The sequence below is a fragment of the Aedes albopictus genome, chromosome 2, assembly GCF_035046485.1.
Source record: "Aedes albopictus strain Foshan chromosome 2, AalbF5, whole genome shotgun sequence".
Taxonomy (NCBI): domain Eukaryota; kingdom Metazoa; phylum Arthropoda; class Insecta; order Diptera; family Culicidae; genus Aedes; species Aedes albopictus.
In genome coordinates, this window is record NC_085137.1 from 235,052,127 (window position 1) to 235,074,915 (window position 22,789).

Genomic DNA, 22,789 nt, shown 5'->3' on the forward strand with positions numbered 1-22,789 from the left:
ACCTGATAAGAGAAAGTGCTATTTTGCAACCAACGGGGTCACCGCCGCCAGTGCCGGAAATTTCTTGCGGCGAAGAAGAGTGACAAGCCAAGTGAATCGAAACAAGCGACGTCGGACCAACATGCGAAGCAAGCTCAGGCCGAATCAGCACCTGTACAACTGAGCGACGATACTGTTGTGTATGGTGCGGTTTGTTTTGTTGCAGGAGGAGCAATTGCTGGCGCGTGGACGGTGGATAGTGGCTGTACCTGCCACATGACTAATGATCGGAGTTTCTTCAACGAATTCAAGAAGGACGTCATAGTCGATGTGACTCTAGCCGACGGCACCAAGACTCGGTCGGCCGGCTGTGGATCTGGAGTATTCTTTGGCATTAACGGCGAAGGAAAACGCGTCGCGATCACCTTGGATAACGTATTGTATGTCCCTAACCTGGAAGGTGGATTAATCTCAGTCAGGAAGCTAGCACTGAAGAAGTTCATGGTCACTTTTACGACAAGCGGCTGTGAAATCCGAACGGCGGGAGGCTCCGTTGTTGCAGTTGGCGAAACGGTGGGTAGCCAGTATAAGCTGAAGGAAGCTGAGGAGTGCCTGGCTGTGAAAGGTAACCACCACGAACAGTGTCAACACACCTGGCACCGCAGAATGGGCCACCGAGACATGGACATCGGAGGTGTGATCAAGAAAAACGACATGGTAAGCGAATTTGAAATTAAAGACTGCGGCGCGCGAATTGTCTGCGAATGTTGTTTGAAAGGAAAATTGGCTCGCAGGCCATTTCCGCAGATCACTGAACGCAAATCATCGCAACCTCTGGATCTGATCTATACGGATGTGTGCGGTCCAATGGACAATCCGACCCCCGGCGGAAATAAGTACCTAATGACCATGATTGATGACTGTACACGGTACTGCGTGGTATACCTGCTTAAATCAAAAAGCGACGCGGAAGACAAGATAAAAGAGTAGGTTCGGTCGGTCGAAAACTTGTTCGGCCGAAAGCCCCGGGCTATCAGATCGGACGGCGGGGGCGAATATTTCGGAACGGATCTTTTGAACTTCTACAAGGCTGAAGGCATACACTATCAGTTCACCACTCCATACACGCCACAGCAGAATGGAGTGGCCGAGCGAAAAAATAGAGCCTTGTAAGAAATGGCGAATTGTCTGCTGCTCGACGCAGGACTTCCCAAACGTTATTGAGGAGAGGCGGTGATGACCGCGGTCCATCTCCAGAACCGTCTACCGACACGAGCAGTACAGCGAACACCGTACGAATTGTGGACAGGGCAGAAACCGGACTTCAAGCAGCTTCGTGTGTTCGGATGTGAGGCTTACGTCCACATTCCGGATGTAAAACGCAAGAAATTCGAACCAAAGGTCGAGAAGCTCATCTTCGTCGGATATTCTGAGCATCACAAAGGATACCGCTTCCTCAATCGCAACACGGACCGGATCATCATCAGTCGTGACGCTCGGTTCGTTGAATTGGGCAATGGTTCTGAACAGCGGGAGGCAGCAGATAAGCTCAACGGCGCTGAAGAGCCGGTGGAAGTGGATGCAGCTCCGAGCAGCGGATGTGAAGTGGAAGTAATGCACAATCGAGAAGAAATAGTGGCAGAAGCACCTGAACAACCCGAAGAAGAAGTGTATGAAGACGCAGAAAGTGATTTTCTTGGATTTGAACTGGAAGACGATATGTATTACGGAGAAGAAGAGCAAGTAAGAAGATCGAACCGTGCTACGCGCGGCGTGTTGCCAACCAGGTACGATGATTTCGTCGTTGGATTGGCAACTCACGTGGAAGAGCCGACCGACTACCGCGAAGCGTTGGCGGCTCCTGAGTGGAAGCAAGCGATGCTAGAAGAAATGCAGGCACACAAAGAAAACGATACGTGGACTCTAGAGCGGCTTCCAGCCGGAAAGAAACTGATTGGCGCAAAGTGGGTTTTCAAACTTAAGAAGAACGAAGCTGGTGAAGTGATGAAATACAAAGCAAGGGTAGTAGCTCAGGGCTATTCACAAAAGTACGGCGTTGACTACACGGAAGTATTTGCACCCGTAACCCGTCTGACAACGTTACGAGCGATGCTAGCAGTGGCAGGAAAACGAGGTATGTTGGTGAAGCAATACGATGCTAAAACAGCGTACTTAAACGGAAGGATCGAAGAAGAGCTATATATGCGGCAGCCCCCTGGCTTTGCAGCACCTGGACAGGAGGAGTTCGTGTGCAAGTTGCAGAAGAGCATTTACGGGCTCCGGCAATCAGCGAGGTGCTGGAATAAGGCGCTACATGCAGCACTACTGGACATCGGTTTTAAACAGCGTGGTTCCGATCCTTGCCTCTATGTTTTCAACAGTTCTGGCGTTGTGATCTACTTACTTGTTTACGTAGACGATTTTCTGATGGCATGCACAGAAGAGGCCGAAATTGATCGTGTCTTCGTTAAATTGCGGGAGAAGTTTGACATCACGTCTCTCGGAAATGTGCGATATTTCCTAGGCCACGAAATCGTTAAAGAGGGTGAGTACTACACGATGCAATTGACAGCGTATATCGACAGTCTGATCGAAAAATTCGGCATGGAAGGATCCAAGCCGGTTAGAACACCAATGGATACAGGGTACATCACTCAGAACGCTGACAGCAAGAACTTCCAAGACACCTCGCTCTACCGGAGTGTAGTGGGAGCACTGCTGTACATAGCAGTTAACGGAAGACCAGATATTGCGGTAAGTGTTGGCCTTCTTGGCAGAAAGGTTAGCGAGCCAAATAAAATGGACTGGACGGCAGCTAGAAGAGTAGTGCAATACCTGAAGACGACGAAAGACTTCAAGCTGAGGTTTGGCCCTGGTAATGGATGGGTTCTCACTGGTTATGTCGACTCTGACTGGGCCGGAGACAAGTACTCAAGGCGGTCAACAACCGGATACGTGTTCTTCTACGGTGGGGGCCCGATATGCTGGGTCAGCAAAAGGCAAGACAGCGTAGCTCTCTCTACACTAGAAGCAGAATACAATGCCTTGTCCCTAGCGTGTCAAGAAACAGTCTGGCTGAGACGATTGCTCAAGGATCTCGATGAACCTCAACTGGAGACTACCACCATTTTTGAAGACAACCAAGGTTGTCTCAGCTTCGTCAAGGCATAACGCAGCAGCGGTCGAGTTTGTTATGGTAGTGTAATACTACCTTTCGAATATGTATATATGTATGAATGAGAAAGAGAAAAGAGATACTATCGAGTAGCGAGAGCCGAGCTACCTCTCAAGTTGTGATGTACTCAATATACGAAATATAGTCAGAAATGTTTTACCTATAGACCGAACAAGATGTGTTTCATTGGTGTACCGAGTCCACTTTCTTGTTCACAACAGAGTTAAGCACATTGACACGAAGAGTCATTACATCCGTGAGCTGTGTGAAAGGAAGATCGTAACTCTACAGTATTGCCCGTCAGCTGAAATGATCGCAGATGCCCTCACGAAACCGTTAGGGCCTACAATGCTGACAATATTTGTGGATCGACTTGGACTATCGAAATAAGGACTTTCGGTGGTAATTCAGGAGGAGTGTTGGAGGAGAATAACCACCGTGCAGTCCCTCGTTGCTACCAACAGAGCAAAAACAAAATTTTCACTCATTCCGTTTGTAGGCGCGGTCCAAGACGTAGAATAGCGATCACGGTTCTAATAGCGAATCCATTTATTTCGGAAGAAGCTTTAAAGCTAAAATAGATATATTTTTATGATTTACAGACCTTAATGAACTATGATCAATCAATACTCACAACTCCGTGTCTCTAGCCAATTCTTTCCGTCCTGACAACCGTCCTGTGATAATTCATCTAGTCAATCTACCTGTTTTAGTCAACATAATCGTCTTAGTTATAAGTCATTCAATAGATTTTAAGTTTACTCACAGTCGTAGTCGTTGTTGATCGTATTAGATGTGTAGTTTAAGTTTTAGTTAGAGTATAAATTCTGCTTGGAAGTTAACCTATAAATGTAGATTTTTTGCAATAGTTAGTTTGATCTTCCGGTATCAATTTGCATTTTTCACTCACAAGCAATAGGAAATTCATTACAATTCACGGTTCCTATTTCATAGTTTTCCAATTAGAAATTTAATTAGTTTTAACAAATTTTAGTAAGAAACTTTCAACTGCATGCCATTCATTAGCCACATTTCTCACTTTTGTTTATTCTACCTGACATTTGGAGCTATCTTCATCTACTCATACCATTAAAGCTAACGGGTGACAAGCCGTCCGTCAAACCTGCAGCATCCCTGTGGTCCATTTCTGCTGCCGCGCTGACGGTTGTAACGCCTCCCGCAACATCCCCCTCCCCGTAATGCTGCTCCGATCCAGCAGGATTACCTTTCGGATGTACGTCCAGCACGGCTAGCTTCGCTACGGGACGGCGAAGAATTCCTGTAGCGGTCTGAACATCCACTTGTCGAATACGACCATCTTTTCCAGGGATGACCTTCAACACCTTGCCTCGAGGCCATTGATTGCGAATAGCCTCGCCCACGATGAAAACGACATCACCTTCTTGGATAGGCTTCACATCTTCTTGCCACTTGGTCCGTCGAGTCAAGTCCGGTAGATACTCCCGAATCCATCTTGCCCAGAACTGATCCAGGACAAAACGACAAAGATTCCATCCGTTTCGCAGGGCTTCACCTTCCGTAGTGAGTGCTTTTTCCTGCTGCTTAACCCCATTTGAACTCAGAAGAATAAAGTGATTCGGAGTTAAAGCCTCTTGGTCCGACGTCTCCAGTGGCACGTAAGTCAATGGTCTTGAGTTGACCATCGCTTCCGCATCGCAGAGTATTGTGTGAAACACTTCTTCTGATGGAGCGCGAGATTTGTTGATGGACTCCATAGCTATTTTCACCGCTCTGACCATCCTCTCCCATGCACCTCCCATGTGCGGGGAGGACGGCGGGATGAAGAACCAGCGTGTTCTAGTATCGGTGAACGTCTCTGACAACTCGCGATTCATTGCAGCTATCTCTCCGGCCAGCTCTCGACTGGCACCGACAAAATTTGTTCCATGGTCAGTGTAGATTTGTGTCGGTGCACCTCGCCGCGCGATGAACCGCCGCAGAGCTAACTTACAGGATTCCGTAGATAGTGACGCGGCTACTTCCAGATGTACTGCTCTAATCACCAAACATGTGAAGAGAGCCACCCAGCGTTTCACCTGACTACGGCCGATTTTTATCAAATACGGCCCGAAATAATCAATTCCAACCAACGAGAAAGGGCGAACGAACGGAGTCACGCGGGCTTCTGGAAGAGGTGCCATTCTAGGCACTACTGGATGTGCCTTGTACACAGTGCACCACTGACACTGCTTCGCCACCTGTCGCACCATCGTCCGAAGAGCCGAAATGTGATACCTTTGACGTATTTCGTTCACCACGGTTTCACTGTTGTGGTGACCAAGACGTTTGTGGTACCAGTCTATCAAGAGCTCAGTTACCCGATGGTTTTTTGGCAATATTACAGGAAACCGCGCATCATACGGTGCTAGCGCACAGGCCTCTGTTCGACCTTGCATGCGTATGACGCCGAACTCATCCAGAAACGGTGATAGTTGTTTGATAGGACTACTGTTTTCCAATTTCAAAGGTTTGCTGTTTTCGGACGTTTTCATTTGCTCAAGAGCAGCAATCTCGTCAGCGTATGCTTCTGCTTGAGCGAGCCGCCACAACGTCCTTTCCGCCCGTACCAAGTCTTCTTGCTTCAATTGCGATTCGGTCTCGTTCTTAACGGGTTTCCGCAGACGATCCATAAAGGAGTATACAAATGCCATGGCGCGAAGCATTCGTTCCCACTTAGAAAACCGGTCATACTTGATAATTGGTTGTATTAGTATTGTTCGGTGTACATGTATAGCACGCAGTTCTTCTTTAGTGCCCGTTGATAACGGCCGATGATGCGGCCAGTTGCTCTCCGACTGGATCAGAAAATCAGGTCCAGTGAACCAAGGACTCTCCATTTGCATTGTGGGACCCTTTCCCCATTTTGTAGCGTCGTCTGCAATGTTAAGCTTTGTTCCGATCCAACGCCACTCTTCAGGTTCCGTTTCTTCTAGGATCTCTCCAATACGCACTGCTACATACTGGCGATACCTCCTTGTATCCGAGTTTATCCACGCTAGGACTGTTGTGGAGTCGCTCCAGAAAAATCTGCGTCGCACGGGAATCGTGTGGTACTCGGCAATGGATTTTGCTAAACGGCTACCAATGACCGCCGCTTGCAGTTCCAATCTAGGAACGGACATCGAGATTAAGGGAGCAACTTTCGCCTTGGAGGCTACCAATGTACATCTTGGCTGGCCGCGATCGACGATCCGAAAGTAGGCGACACAAGCGAAGGCCGACTCACTCGCATCCACGAATACATGTAACTGCATCGTTTGGAAACTATCCGGATCGTATCCGGGAAAATAGCAACGCGGGATCCGAATTTGGTCCAGTTTGGAAAGCTGTGCGATCCATCGTTCCCACTGCTTGGATATTTCTGCTGGAATAGCCTCGTCCCATCCAACCTTAGCCCTCCAAAGGTCTTGGATCAGCATCTTACCATGGATGAGCAGGTTTGATATTAGTCCAAGCGGATCAAACACACTCATTACGAATCTAAGGACACTTCGTTTCGTGATGGTGTTTGTTGGTTCTGAGCAGTCGAAATCGTTCGGTAACTTCACGGAATACACAAAAACATCCTCGTCGGGTAGCCAGGCCATACCTAGGACGCGTTCCATTTGGCTTTCTTTATCGACGCTGAAGTCCTTTCTGCAGTCCGTTGCTTCTTCACCCATGAGATGCAGCACTTTCTTGGAGTTGGATCGCCAGTTTCGCAGTTCAAATCCGGCGCTTTCCTGGATCATTCGCACGTCCGTGGCCAGTTTCACCATGTCGTCCTCTGAATCTCGACTATCCAGGTAATCGTCCACATAGTGGTTTTCAACTACCGCTGTCGCCGCTTCTGGATAATCGTCTTTCCATTCCATCGCGTTCTTGTTCTTGACAAAGTTGGCCGAACAGGGCGAACATGTCGAGCCAAACGTGGCCACGTCCATCACGAATATGTCTGGTTTCTTCGTCGTGTCACTTCTGTACAGAAACCGCTGAACCTGCTGATCTTCTCGTCTAATCTTCAGTTGGTGATACATCTCGCGGATGTCACCTGCAATTGCAATCTTTCGCTGCCGAAAACGACATAACACAGCTGGCAACGAAGTGAGAAGGTCCGGTCCCTTGAGGAGCATATCGTTCAGAGACACTCCATGCGCCTTGGCCGCCGCATCTCAAATGATTCTCACCTTCCCGGGCTTCCTGGGGTTTGTTACCACTCCGAGTGGGAGGTACCACGTTCGAAGAGGATCGTTCTCCTCCAATTCCTCAGCCGTTGCTTTGTGGGCGTAACCTTTGCACTGATATTCGGCAATCTGTTTTTCCAAACTCGCTTGTAGTTCCGGATATTTCCGCAGCTTCTTCTCGAGGCAAATCAGGCGACGCTCGGCCATACCGTAGCTAGGTGGTAGCTCCATAATATCGAATCGCCATAGCAAGCCGGTTTCGTAGTGACCGTCGGCACGCTTGACTGTTGTTCGTTGCAAAATATCCTTTGCCCGGCGATCTTCGTCAGCTTCTGGACCACACGCGACCGAAACCCCGAGATTCTCCGTTGCAAAATAGCCTTTAACTAGGTCGTGAAGGCTACTTTCTTCTGCGCTTTTACAAATGTGGAAAACAGGAGACAAAGAATCCACCTTCGCATTGTCGATGCTCCCGAAGATCGTCCATCCGAGCCTCGTTTTTGCTGCCACCGGCCCGTTTATCTGTCCTCCGCGTGTTTTCAGGGGTAGTGACAACTTTATATTGTCTAGTCCAATCAGGATACGTGGCACGGCTTCATCATAGCTTTTCACTGGAAGCCCGGACAAATAGGGGTACTGACTAGCTAATTCTTCATACTGCATTGTTTGCACGGGAAGATCTAGCTGTTTCACCGTGCTAACACCGGACAATGGGAAACTTCTGCTGCTGTCCTCACCGGAAATTTTCAAACTAACCAGCCGAGAGTCTTTTTCGTGACGAGCCACCTTCCCTGTCCATGTTAAACAGAGTGGCTGCGATGTCCCACCAAGGTTCAGTAGATCGGCAACTTCTCTGTCGATTAGCGTCGACGTCGAACCTTCATCAAGAAAGGCAAAGGTCGACAGTTTGGCCTCGTTACCGTACAGCACCACCGGGATAACACGGAATATCGTCGCGCTTTGGATTCCGCGATGAACGTTGATCGTGGCGTCGGATTTTGCACGAGCTCCTGAACTTTCAGGACCGGTCGTTTTAGTGGCGGACGGCTGGTTTGGATGAAGTGATGGATGGTGTTGTTTGGTGCAATCTCCGATCCCACAAGTTCGAGATGACCTGCAGGCCCATCTTCCATGAGGGACTAGGCAGACTGCACAAAGCTGGTGTGTTTCGACGGTCTTCAACCGTTCTCCGAGCGACAAAGATTTAAACTTGCTGCAGTCCTTGATTCGGTGCCTAATGCTTTGGCACACGTAACACGGCCTGTCCTGAGTGTCCACCTTCTTTCTTTGCTGCTCAAGCTTCCGGGGCTCAGACACATGAGCATTGACGAACGCCTTATCTTTCTTCTGCTTGTCGTGTCCGCAGGGTCGAACTCCGTCAAAGTCGGTGAAATGCGCCACATCACTGGCAGCAGACGTGATTGCAGTCATGTAGTCGCAAAATGATCCCAAGTCTACTTGTCCAGCGTTTCTTTTGTAAAGCGCCCAATCTAGTCGGAGATGTGGCGGCAACTTATCCACCAACTCCTGTAGAAGTGTTGGATTGTTCAGATGTGCATGTTGATTGGCGGCCTGAAGATGGCCAACAAGGTTCTGAACGACGAGACCGAAGTTTACCAACGTCTCTAACCTTTCAGCTTTCGGAGTAGGCACGTTACGAACCTTGATAAGCAGCGACTGTACCAGTCGCTCTGGGCTCCCGAACAATGTTTCCAACGTTTGCATAATTTTCGGAACCGATGACGGCAGCAATAGATTGCTCCGGACTGCCTCCAATGCTTTGCCTCTGAGGCACTTCTGCAGCCTCATCAAATTTTCTGCCTGCGAATAGCCACACATAGCAGTAGAATTTCGGTAGCTACTTATGAAAAGTGGCCATTCCTCAGGATTTCCCGTAAACGTTGGGAGCTCCTTAGGCACAACCTGCCGGGCAGACAACTGCTGTTGAAAGTGTCCCCACATTGCCTGCTGATCCTGCATCTGATGCTGCTGAGTAACGTGAGACTGTACCGGTTGTTGTGGCGATCGATGCGACGATATCGTTTGATGTACCGAAGAATCCTCACTCATTGCATCAAAATCGACTGGAGGCGGTCGAGGTGGGGTATACGAAAGCGGTGCTCGCAGCGCAGACGGTGGAAGTGACCATTCACCAAACCGAATGCTCGCCGCCGATCTCGATTGTTGCTGCTGTGTGTGCCACTGTTGTGGCAATAGAGGGTTGACCGACGCTTGTGTTGTCGGTGTTGGTTGCACAATAGCTTGCTGCTGGATCACTGGCTCCTGGGACGACTGGGAAACAGAGGGGAGCTGTGAAGTCGCCGCCTCTTCGAGCTGCACATCGGTTTGTTGTTGCGGTGTTGAACTCGACGGAGGCAAATCGATTATTGATACCGCCGGCCGTTTGTCGTTTGCTTGTAGTAACGATGCTTCGCTAATACACGGAAATGAAACGCGTGATTGTGGAGGTGGAGGCTTCGATAGTGGTTCAGCAAACAAAAACGTTGGTAGAGCCGGTCGAGGAACGAGCTTTGGAAGTATAGGTGGAGGCATTGCTGATTGTGCACACGCAGGCTGAGTATACACTGGTTGTGTAAACAGCGGTTGGATATACATCGAACGGGAACTTCGTACTGCTTCAGCCGATCGAATTGGTGTGGAAGCTGTGATCGGATTGTTTACACCAGCGACCGAACCCCTGCCACCAGTACTAGCGTGATCAGTTACCCATTCGATAGCAGGTCGAAATGTTGGTTGCTTGTCTCCGGAGCGCACTCGTTCATTCGTCGGATTTGATGGGACTTTAGGCAATGTTCCGGTGTATTTGGTCAACATTCCTCCACCTTGTCCGCTACTTGCTACGGGAATACCAGTGCCAATCGATACTGGCGGAAATATGTCTTCGATGTCATTTACGGACACTGGATTACCTCCAGCAGCTTTGTCCAAGCCTTGAATCCACTGCTGCACCGAATGATTACTTCGGCTAACTCGGCTCCGCCGACTTCTCTGACTGCCTTCCTCGTCCTCTGCCTCAGCGAGTAGCAGAGCGTATTTATCCTCGAGATATTTCTTCTCGATCGCGGCTTTCTCCTCCAGCGCCTTTTCCTGGGCCTTTTTCTCTTCTTCCAGCCGCATGAGCTGCAATCGAACTCGTGCCGACCGGGAACTGCTACTGCTTTTTCCGGACATCGAAGGATCACTTATGGTCACCGTGTAGATGCAGCCCTTGCATGTCCACTTACCGTCCAGCGTCTCAGTCATCTCCATGCACGTACGATGGTACCAACGATGACACTTATCGCAAGCTACCATTCCTGCTACATGGTCAGATTTTTTGCATTTCTCGCAAACGCTCTGAGATCTGCCAGCATTGGCTTTCGCCGCCGCTGCTCGCGTAGTTGTGGGCATCATAGGATTGTCCTTTAGATGACCTCCGGGATCAGATGAACTACTTACAGCAGCACCGTTCTCATCGAGAGGAGTTCTTTAAAGTATGTAGGCGCGGTCCAAGACGTAGAATAGCGATCACGGTTCTAATAGCGAATCCATTTATTTCGGAAGAAGCTTTAAAGCTAAAATAGATATATTTTTATGATTTACAGACCTTAATGAACTATGATCAATCAATACTCACAACTCCGTGTCTCTAGCCAATTCTTTCCGTCCTGACAACCGTCCTGTGATAATTCATCTAGTCAATCTACCTGTTTTAGTCAACATAATCGTCTTAGTTATAAGTCATTCAATAGATTTTAAGTTTACTCACAGTCGTAGTCGTTGTTGATCGTATTAGATGTGTAGTTAAAGTTTTAGTTAGAGTATAAATTCTGCTTGGAAGTTAACCTATAAATGTAGATTTTTTGCAATAGTTAGTTTGATCTTCCGGTATCAATCTGCATTTTTCACTCACAAGCAATAGGAAATTCAGTACAATTCACGGTTCCTATTTCATAGTTTTCCAATTAGAAATTTAAGTAGTTTTAACAAATTTTAGTAAGAAACTTTCAACTGCATGCCATTCATTAGCCACATTTCTCACTTTTGTTTATTCTACCTGACATTTGGAGCTATCTTCATCTACTCATACCATTAAAGCTAACGGGTGACAAGCCGTCCGTCAAACCTGCAGCATCCCTGTGGTCCATTTCTGCTGCCGCGCTGACGGTTGTAACGCCTCCCGCAACACCGTTTTCCTTTGTACGAATAACACGTTAATAAATCTTCGTTCGTAGTTTAATCGCGTTTATTACCCTTTTTCCTTCGATTAATCCGTGTTATCCCACTATAGGGTAGGGGCAAGATGAGCACCCCTCCGTTTTACTACTTTTATGATGATTTTGCCCAAGCAACTTCATAATCCGTTAGAATAATGTTCATCCTGTTTGTAAACCTGATAAAAGGTACTTCATAATGAACGAATTAAACAATATTGTCAAATAAGTCGATAGCATGGAATTTTAGCATTTTCTTATAAGAAATCATCAGAATAAAATAAGGTTTTTATGTCAGAATCAAATTTTTACCATAATTCTAGTTATCAGCCAACATTACTAGCTTACTGCAAAGCATTTTAATTTACATTAGAAAATATTTTCTAAAAACAAACATTAAAATTTATTCAATTTTAGTTATTTACCTATAGTGGGGCAAGATGAGCACCCCTGCTGGTAATATAGAAAATATTTTGAAATTATTGCAATCCACTCAATAGTGCCGAACATAGGTTTCCGTAACCTCTGCAACTATTTGGTTGAGTAAATTTCTAAAAATAAGCAACCTAATAATCGTTTATTGTTTTTCGGGTCATTTTGTATAAAGTATTATAAAACCGCATTTTTTTTTTCAATAATCGAAAAAAAATAGGGGTATTCACTAAACAGATTAAATTGCTGCGTAAGCCATGATTTTCTGCTTATTTGAAATGTTTCATGAATTTGCGAATGAAATAATCGAAGATTGCCTTGGTGATCGCGACGTTTAATCAGTTTAATCAGTTTACGCTGTTAGGTGAATCCCCCTAATGATAATTTAAGAACGTGATACCATAGCTATACACAAGGTTCACTATATCAATCAGTGTATGACCAATTTATTGTTAAAATATTGGGATTTTAATGAAGTGCTCTTCTTGCCCCGTAGGGGTGCTCGTCTTGCCCCGTAGCATGTTCGAACTGACCATAAAACATCTTTTTTGTTTAGTCAAATAAATCATCCTTATTGTGAATTTTTAACCCTCCCATGTTTATGGGTGAAAGAAAACAAGATATAGAAGAGAACTACTGAGAGGTACTTTGAAAAATTGTTGTTAACTTTCAATAAACTCAACGTGATCCTTAGGGTGCTCATCTTGCCCCGCCCTACCCTACTCTGCTAGTGGACGTCCGTCAGAAATAACGCTGCATTTATGTAAACAACCGGCACCTGGCCCAGTGCGCTAATGTGTCATGATTTAAAAAAGTGCAGATAACTTTTGATAGGAAAAAGATACATCTCATTTTTGATATGTTGTGTAAAAATGTCCCCGCTTTCGATTGACTCAAAAATTTTGAAAATCGGCGGTTGCCAACATGGTGAAAAAACAGTTTTGGTTTAAAAATCCAAGATGGCGGCCAAAATCAATGTGGCCGACCCAACTTTTTATAACTGTAAATAGTAGCCCTATTTTTCCTCTTTTCAACAACATTTTGTTATGAGGAGGTTTTCGGAAAAACTTTTGAGTTAAATGAGCCAACAATTGATCAAAATCGAGGGGTCCGCAAAAATGGTTGTGGCTCTAACTAACGGGGGGTCCATCAAATTGATAAACCAAATGAATTTTTCCTACTTTTTTGGGGGGGACTTTCAAAAAATCGCCACCTTAAACATTTTTGAAGACATGGTGTAAATAGTGGGACGGTCTTAGCGAGAGTTACCCAGTACTAGCCAGGACCCAAGTCCCCAGTGCCAGGGGAGAGACGACAACTTGAGGCGGCAGTTGGTGGAACGCTAACCAATAGAGTACTGGTGTACGGTCTCTCCTTCTCGAAGTTATACCTAACGTGCGTACCGCGAAGGTAAGGAAGAGAGATAGAATAAGTTTTAGTGGGTCGATCCCCAAATAGCCAGAGGATCTCAAAATCTCCCTTTGGTATCTGATCAGCAGATTTTCTCATTGATTGATTGATTTGTCTTTCAGCCCTTGGTTGGTAATTCAGGTTTACGTTGAATAATAAATTACAATTACAATTACAATTACAGTTGGTTCGTCTCTTAGATTTTCTCATTCTATTGAAAGAAGGAGACGGGACTTGGAGAAGGCGAATGAATCACGAATAGCATGAGCTTCTAAGAGAACCAGCCATCATCATCCGCGCCGCAAATATCTGGAGGCTAAGGGTTGGTATAGGTAATTTAGGTTTCATACAAATGAAAATGCAAGAGAAGGAGGGGTTTCTGAAAACCGTGGAAAGTGTCTTACGTAATCAAAGGACGGTCCCCTACTTTCAACTACCTAGCAGGAATCAAAAAATCGAAGATAATTTGTAATTGTTGGCCGTCTGTGCAGTGATGGCCACCCCACATCCCCTAATTGACCTCTCAAATTGCTTACCGAAATGCACAGCTGGCTGAGCACAATTTTGGGCCCATTCCCGAACAGCACTATACTCTCCAGCAGCTTCTGTTTGAACTCGTTGTGGGCCTCTTTCGGAACTTCGGCCCAGTGTTTGGTAAGCTTGGAGTGCAGTGTGATCGCTCCGAAGAACTGGATCTCCGACGGTTTGTTTAGCTGCATCAGCTCCCAGCAGAAGGACCACGCCTGTGGACTTTCCTGGATCTGCTGCAACCACTGGTGGGTATCTTCCTGCTGGCGCGTCCCACTTCGATAAAAGGCGAGAACCGCCTCTTCGATTGTGCGTACATCCATTTTGCTTGTCCGCCGCCTTGTTTTCTATTATGGAAAGAACTCGGCCACTTTGTGTTGAATAAAACTTCCACCGAACACTCCAAATAGCTGCCTTTCGTGGTAAAACTTTTTCACTTCAAAAATCACTTTGGTCTACTTGTTATTCATTGCGTTTGCAGCTGATTCTAAACGAATTTCAAGGAGCAAATTTGCGAACAAAAATAGAAAAAGGAATTCACGCAAGAAACACGCATCGATAAAAAATTTTGCTTTTTTTCTCTGTCTGTCAAATCAAAACGGGAACGAAAACTGTGACAGCTTACCGGCTGATTCCCCCGCGCGCTGTGTTTGGGGTAAAACGGGCATCGCTCTTCAAGGATTTCGAATCTCAAGCCGGATTTGGAAGGAAGGTCGAAGAAGTTTGATTTTGGCTGCGTGCCAAAGTGTACTCGCAGTTGCATCCGCCACTGAAAAACAAGTGCGAGCTGTCAATGGTAAGTTTGTTTTGCTTTTCTGGTGACCCTATCGTGCGGGATTTTTTTTCTGCTTCTGTTGTGCGCGCTTCGCGTTTGCCTTTTGCATCGCAGTTTTATTTATTTATCAGTATGAATCATTCAATCAACGCAAGAACAGCTGCTGGTAATTTGGTGTAAGCATTCAGATTAAGCTTTTGAAACATAAATCTCATCTAAAAATCGTGTTAAAATTGAAAAGTAGTGTTTTGCAATACATTCTGATAAAATTGAAAGTAACAGAACAATCTCGTTAGGAGTGATAGTGATTTCATCCAACTGCTTCTCCAGGAAGGTGTTGTTTTGAGAAGTAGTCAAGTTGCGAAGAGGAAAGTTTTTTGAAATCAGAACTTTCTCCACTATCTACTGAACAAAGGGATTCTTTATAGTCTGCTGTTTGTATAAGGTAAGTTTGAGTGTCCCCTTCTATGTGCAGAATTAGAATTTCTCAATGGACGAGGCTTTCGAATTAATCGCATAGTTACAAGGAAGCACATAAAGTGTTTGGCCTTGGACGAGGCGGCTTTTCGTACCTATCAGCCTTTCACGGCCGATTTTAGTTTATTTTGTTCTAGGCGAGTAAGCACATTATTATTTTTCGTTTAGCTTGTCAGCTTGCTTTACTTTTCACGGTATTGCGAGCGATGCAGACGCAAGCAAAAACTATTTACCCAATGTGACGTTATCTTGGGAGCAGGGCGTGATTAATCAGAGTAAGAAAATTTATATTGTGCCAGTGGGATGATTAGATACCTTAAATGAATGGCACGTTTGTGCTGTAACCAGGGCATTTCGAAAAATCCCAAAAATTCTATTGATATTTTTTTACTCGAAAAGACTGGTAATGCAAAAGAACGCATAAAATTAAATTAAAAAAAAAAGAAAACCGGTTTAGACTAACTGATGCTGGACAACGAAAATCCCACCTTTCCATAGATGAGTCATAACGTTGTCGCTAAATTGAATTCACAATCAGTTCGCTGTGGCTTAGGTATGTATATCAACTTGTTAGTCATTAGAGCTACGTGAAAGTTTGTTAGCGTCCCCATACAGCCAGAACTGTGAACGCGCGGATATTCAACAAGACCATGTTCAGGGTAACGGATTAGATTCCCGGTTGGTCCAAGAACTTCTCGTAATAGTAATTTTCAAAGAGTAGTTCAAAATCTTCGTGCTTGCAACACTATGTTATGGTAGTGTAATACTACCTTTCGAATATGTTTTTTAAGAGAGCAATAGACAGATAGGCATGATCGGGTAGCGAGAGCTGAGTTACCTCTCGAGTTGTAATGTTTGTTATATGCTGAATATAATCAGAAATGTTTTACGTATAGACCGAACAAGATGTGTTTCATTTGGATACCGTGCCCATTTTCTTGTTTACAACACACTATTTAATAGTCATCGGCAGATAAACTAACGCTCATAGAACACCACGAGATGGTAGTATAGGTTCAGCGTGCGAGCGGTTGCGTTTTTAATACTGTCACGCGTTTCTTCGCTCCGCGTTGTTATACAAATGACCGTCCGAATTGAGAAACGGCTGGTGTTGCTATCATACATCACATTACATTGCACTGGGCTGCAAAACCGTGAGTCGATAAGGAGAGCTTCCAACATAACTCTGGTCCTTACAAATTCCTACCTCATGCTTTCACCGGTCTAATCAGCGTTTTGTAGATATTAGTCAGTAGATAATAGTTAACTTCGTGTGACGGCGAACTTTGTTCGGTCGCTCGGAGCTCTATTTTGTCTTCGACACATTAATGGCTAATCCGGTTCGTCTGGCTTCATTCTTTAGTCGGATGTACGTTTCCGAAATCTTCTCAAATTTGCGAACTATAATATCAATATCATCAGCGAGACTGAGCAGCTGAACGGACTTCGTTAAAATCGTACAACACGTGTTTATTAGACCGTCCCTTATTTTGCAAAATTTAGAAATGTTATAGGTTCGTTAATGGAAAATGATCGTTTTAGCTAAAAATGATCGTGTCAAAATTTGAAGTCCGTATCTCAAGGCTAAGTGGTCCCTCAAGGGGCCTAGAGTTGTCAAAAATTGTATGGGACCAAAAAAACATGAAATTTTTTTGGACAAAACAAATACGCTATTCCACTAAAACCGGTGATTTTGGGACCCTAAAGGGCCAAAAATGTGCTTAGATTTGCGATATCTCTATTCGTTTCCAAGATATTGACAAAAAACAACTGAGAAATCAGCATTTTTGACCATTTTTTTTTAAATTCCGAAGGACACTTACCCTATTTTGTTCAATAACTCAAAAACGAGTAGAGATATCACAAATCTAAGCACATTTTTGGCCCTCTTGGGTCCTAAAATCACCGATTTAGTAGATAAGCGTATTTTTTTGTCGAAAAAAATTTCATGTTCTTTTGGTCCCATACATTTTTTGACAACTTTAGGCCCTTTGAGGGACCACTTAGCCTTGAGATACGGACTTCAAATTTTGACACGATCATTTTTTAGCTAAAACGATCATTTTCCACTAACGAACTTGTAACATTTCTAAATTTTGCAAAATAAGGGACGGCCTAGTGGGCACGTTGTATTCGCGGTATTACTGCAACACCTGGCGGATGGCGAACATCTGATCCGTTGTAGCGCGTTCGCCCATGAATCCAGCCTGATATTGCCCCACAAACTCTCTTGCAATCGGTGATAAACGGCGGCATAAAATTTGAGATAGGGTAGGTAATCAAAAGTTGAATCAAATTGCGGCTTTCTGATGTAGCGCAAATTTTGAGTGATATTTTCTCCCACATGAAAATAATTTACTACGGCAAAAACTAATGTACATGAAAGCCACGAGTATAAGCTTTCTGTTAAGTGGTAAAAAGTTTGTATTTGCACCGAATTTCATAGAAAAATACGATTATTTGTCAACAATGATTTTAATCTTAATTTGAACCATCGTAATCATAATTTGAACCAATTTTAATCTTAATTTGAACTACTGGCGGCAGCAGCTCGAGCATCTCCCACAACAGCCAATTTCGTGCTGAACAACTGAAAAACACATGGATCTGCTAATTCCCATAACTATTTTTCATTAATCAGTGGAATTTCTACTAAGAATGTTCTAAACTCTTCAGGAACTTAGAAACTAAATTTGGAATTTTTCATCTTCCAAGAGTAAACAAAACAATCATTAGCGCAGTCTACAGGCCAACACTGGAAGCTCGCCCCCGTTTACTAGTTCAAATTTAGATTACAAATGGTTCAATTTAAGATAACATTCTCCAAGTAGGAATTACTTAAAGTTGATAATTTTATGACAAATAATGCGAAATATTATTTGGTTGGTCGATTCTACGATAAATAAGCTTTCATTTGACGTGTTCACATATTGCGTGTGATACAATGCATGAGCTGTACGAGTGCACCGAAAATGTGCTTTCTTTGGGGGGAAATGGGTAAAATCACAGCGATTTTTCAATTGCCTGTTTTTCATTACAAAAACGCTTTTTTCAATGATTTTAAAATCCATGTTATCAGGTAATATTACGGAAAGCTGTTTAACATCTCCTAGATCTGTTATCACGCCACCTTCGGTGCTTGCACCGCCGCCATTGAGGTGTTCATCGTAATCCTGTCGCCACCTCTCGATCAGCTCACGATCGCTCATGAGAAGATTCCCGTGGTTGTCTCGGCACATATCGGCTTGTTGCACAAAGCCCCAATGCCTCTGCGCGAGCAGTTTAGCTTCATGTAGAACTTCCGTGTGTTCCTAGCGCGGTACAACTTTTCCATCGCTTCGTGATGTCGTTCTACCTGCTGGCGCTTCTTTCTCCGGAAGACTGAGTTCTGCCTGTTTCGCGCCTGTCTATTACGTGCCCCATTCGCCATCGTACGGTGTTGCAACACTCTCGCCCATGCTGTAACTTTTCATATTCGCCGTCGTATCAGTCGTTTATGTGATTCGGAGTCGCGAATCCTAGTGCAATGGCGGATCGGATGTCCCTCCAGCCATCTTCAAGTGTAGCTGCGCCAAGCTTGAATTTAAATTTGGCTGGTGATAATTTGTGTAAATTTTTGTAAATTAATTTATATAATAATACTAAACCTTATCAAAATTTTTCATATTTTTCAACAGACTTTCCAAAATGTCGCTGTACCCATCCCTCGAAGACATGCAGGTGGACAAGATTCTGCAGTCGCAGAACGCGGCCATCTCGAACGCCGTCGCGCAACAGCAACAGCAATACGGACTACCCGAACCACCACCGGCCTACACAATGAATCCGTACCCTCAGCTGAACAGCCTGCTCCCTGTCGGTGCCGTTGGAAACAATGAACCCGAACTCTCAAAAAAGTCGGAATTTTTCTATCCGGACTTGGCGAACTATCTGGGTTTGGAGCTGAGTGAGGGGGCCATCGCTGCCAATATGCCCGAGTATCTGAGCAGCAACCGCGACGCTCGAATGACAGCCTATCAACCGCAGGCGTCTGCTGTGGTGACTGTTAACAATGCCAACATGGTGGCACCGGTTTCCGGTGGATCAGTGGGACTGCAGCGCGGGCAGGTCACCAACGGAATTCGTGAGGTAATTTAAGTAGCTTATCTAAGGTCTCATTTGGTTCAGTAAATGATCAGTTTTGAGTTCCTTTCAAGAAGTTATGCATGGAATGTTTGCTATGCATTTTAAAATTTTGCACATCAATTGATTTGGATTGTTATTTTAGAAGGATTGCTAAAAAATCTATTCCAATTGAAATTATTCTAAATATGAGTTAATTTAGAATATAATTTCTAATTATTGTAAATAATTATATAACTAATTATTGCACGTTTGTTACAGTTGATTCTTTGCAAGGGCGCAGATAAAAAGGTTGGATTACGAGCACAGGCCATCAATAAAGGCGTTTTCGTGTGTGTGGTGGTTAAAAACAGTCCAGCAGCTTTGGCAGGCCTTCGGTTCGGAGATCAAATCTTGCAGGTGAACGGAACCTTGGTGGCTGGCTACTCGGTTGACGATGTCCATAAGCTGCTGAAAAAGAGCGACAAGAACAATATCTCCCTGGTGGTTCGCGATCGCCCATTCGAAAGGGCTGTTACCTTGCATAAGGATTCGGCGGGAGCCGTTGGATTCCAGTTCAACAATGGCAAAATTACGGCTATCGTGAAGGATTCGTCTGCTGCCCGCAACGGACTTCTCATTGAGCATCAGCTGCTGGAAATAAATGGACAGAATGTGATCGGCATGAAGGATAAGGAAATTTCCCAGCTGATAACAGCTGGCGGTCAAATTATCACCGTGACTGTTATTCCGACGATTATCTATGATGTAATGATGAAGAAGCTTTCTACTTCTTTCATAAGGGGCAAAATGGACCACTCGGTACCCGATTTCTAAACGAATTGCTTTCCAACGATGCCAAACGATGTTTGTTTTCAACCGTTATATTATAATACAACATTAAATATATACCATTAATGTTTTTACAGAATGAACTGAATATTCAGGATACAGTCAATTTGTGGGTGGGATCACGATATTCACGCACAATTTTGATTGACAGAATTACACGATTGATACAAAGCGTGGCAAATATTAGCGGGTTGAAACATTCTTTACAAAAGCGTACATGTAATCAATAGTGTCATTTGCAATAAAAGCATTTTATATCTTAAATTAAGCAGTAGGAATCCAGTTCTCCGCTAGTGATAATGGCGCTGCAAGTACGGGATTCAGAATTTCGACGATTGTTTGGGAGGGAAAGGAACTGGCTTCATTTCGTCCCAATATGTAATTCAAACCGCATTTTGTATCCACTAACGATATTGTCGCTCGCGGAGAGTGGACCAGATTATTAAAATAAAACATTTACTCCTTAATGCATGCTCGCAATTATTCTCTAAAACTATTCGAAATTTTATATTTCTGTCCGTCAGTGTCTTTAATCGTTGAATTCCTGACAATAATTATACTACATAACACCAATATTATAATAATTGGAAAAGTATTGAATAATTCCAATCGACCATGAAACGGTATGATCATTACTGGAATGACTATCCAATAGTACCATACTATAAAGGATTTTGGGTATTATGTATACCTATATAACCAAGCAGGAATCACTACACTCTAAATAATGTTCACGTACGATTTACGTGAAATATCACGTAGCTCATCCTTATTCTGAAAACCTCAAAAGTTACGTGACATTGGTAACCTTCACTCGATAACCATGTCGTATGCACCACTCTGTTTGGTCAAATCCACCGTATCTTCACGTAAATCGTTTGCGTTAGTATACTTTCGACTTGGAAGTCTCCGCGAAACTAAAGTTACGTGAATTTCCGGTGTGAAAAAAATCAATATGGCGCCGAGAAGTAAAAACTTCTGACTAATAGAAAGTTGCTGGGAGTATTGAAAGGTAATTTGGTTGCTCAAGGCAATAAGCAGTGATGAATAGTGACTTTTTCATTTATTTCAATAATTTCAGAAGCTGGAATAGATGTTTGGTACCCTGATGGTGACGAAGGAGCAGTTCAGCGAGTGTTAAGAAGCTGGACTACGAAGATTTTGAGTCACAATCCTTGGGTTTGTTTGAAATCATCCAATCTTGGAGAAAGAGTAATAAAATATACTGTTGTAATACAGTTAAAAATGTAGATTTATTAATTTAAATTAAAAGAGTGATGAAGATTTTTTTTAATTGTTGCATATTTGGTCGGCGTTAAGTCAGAAGGGACCAAGTAACAAAATTGACGAAAATTAGATTTTTAGGGCATTTGATTAAGAATTACTTAAGCCATTCACCCAATTTTCTTAATGTTACAATTAACGAGAGTTATAGCACAATTTTCTTTTGATTGAACTGCAAAAATCGATAATAGTGTGCAGCCAGAGTGGACCATATGCATGATGTCAAGAGAGTTGAAAAAATATGTACATATTGGTTAAGAACCAATAAATAAAAAAGTTTATCATCAAAATGTGATACGTTTACAAATCGTATGACTCCCTAACACATTTTCTGATGATTATTGATCAACCCTGATAAAAAAGATCATAGAAATACAACAGAATGTATTGTTACAATACGCTGAAATGAATGGTAGTTTCCATTAATTCAATTGTTTAAAACGATAGAGTAACAACAGACTCTATTGTTTTCCACCATAGCATGTATTGTAAATGTCACTTTTACAATAGAAAATGGGGGTTGTTATGTATCTTTACCATAAAAAAAAATCCAAATTTTCTGGAGCAAATTGAGTCAACTACCATACAATTTATAGTGTTTTTATTATTGAAATCTCTAGTGCCATAGATTTTATTGTTCACGCATTGTAGTTTCAGTAGAGCATTTTCAGCAGGAAAATAAGTACACAATATAATTTGTTGTTGAGCAGTCAAATTTATCATTATTTAATGGTAGTTTATGGTGATTCTATTGGAAATTTTTATCAGGGAAGAAAGCACGTGAAATTCCATTGTATTATGGTCAATATCGTATATTACAGATCATCGTGTTGAAGCATATTGTGGCATTTTGCGTGCAGACAGAGTGGACCATGTGTCTCTAAGAAAAATAGTTGAAATTACAGTGAGGATTCGCTCGTTGGGTCACGACTGCGCCCCGATTAGCGAATCGTGTTCGTTCGTTGGGGTAACTGACAACTGATCAAAATGCTCTAGACCAGGGGCGTACAATTTCGTTTCAATGATACACTTTCATGCAACATTTGAATGAGTCACTTCAAGTGTTTCATACATTTTTCTAATGACTCGGTCGTTAAAAAAAACTTTTCCACTCATCGTAGCACTCGGTAGTCTCCCACCCGGTCGCATTGCTTGGGCTTCACCCGTCAGAGCATTAGTGTCTCACTGGTGCGCGCTAGTCTCTCAATGGTTACGGGCGCCGGTTAATTGGATTTAAGTGGTCGAATTTGTTATCCTCTTTCATAAAACATAATTATCATTCTATTGGCGTGCACCACTATTTAAAAATGTGGTTTAAATAGTGTTTTTAGCATATTGAAGTATTTCAATGACTCATAAATGAAACGAAAATCCAAGT

At 43.7% G+C, this 22,789-nt stretch overlaps 2 protein-coding genes across 3 annotated transcripts in view; one reads left to right on the forward strand and one right to left on the reverse strand.

Annotated features, from left to right (window-relative positions):
• The window catches only part of LOC109400989 (importin-13), a 44,153-nt gene extending 29,618 nt beyond the window's left edge, over window positions 1-14,535 (reverse strand). The window contains exon 1 of the mRNA XM_029857399.2: window positions 13,931-14,535. Coding sequence (XP_029713259.2) covers window positions 13,931-14,245 — 315 coding nt within the window. The 5' untranslated portion in view covers window positions 14,246-14,535. The remainder of the gene's footprint in view (window positions 1-13,930) is intronic.
• A 279-nt stretch (window positions 14,536-14,814) lies between these two features.
• LOC109400980 (syntenin-1) lies at window positions 14,815-20,594 on the forward strand. 2 transcript variants are annotated; one of them, XM_029857406.2, is made up of 3 exons: window positions 14,815-14,873; window positions 18,852-19,302; window positions 19,558-20,594. In XM_029857406.2, exons 1-3 carry the CDS (start codon window positions 14,830-14,832, stop codon window positions 20,110-20,112), a joined length of 1,050 nt encoding a protein of 349 aa, XP_029713266.2. In that variant the 5' UTR covers window positions 14,815-14,829; the 3' UTR covers window positions 20,113-20,594. The 2 variants fall into 2 exon arrangements, with proteins under 2 accessions (XP_029713266.2, XP_029713273.2); XM_029857413.2 differs by lacking the exon at window positions 14,815-14,873 and adding an exon at window positions 14,880-15,142.
• Window positions 20,595-22,789: the final 2,195 nt, after the last annotated feature.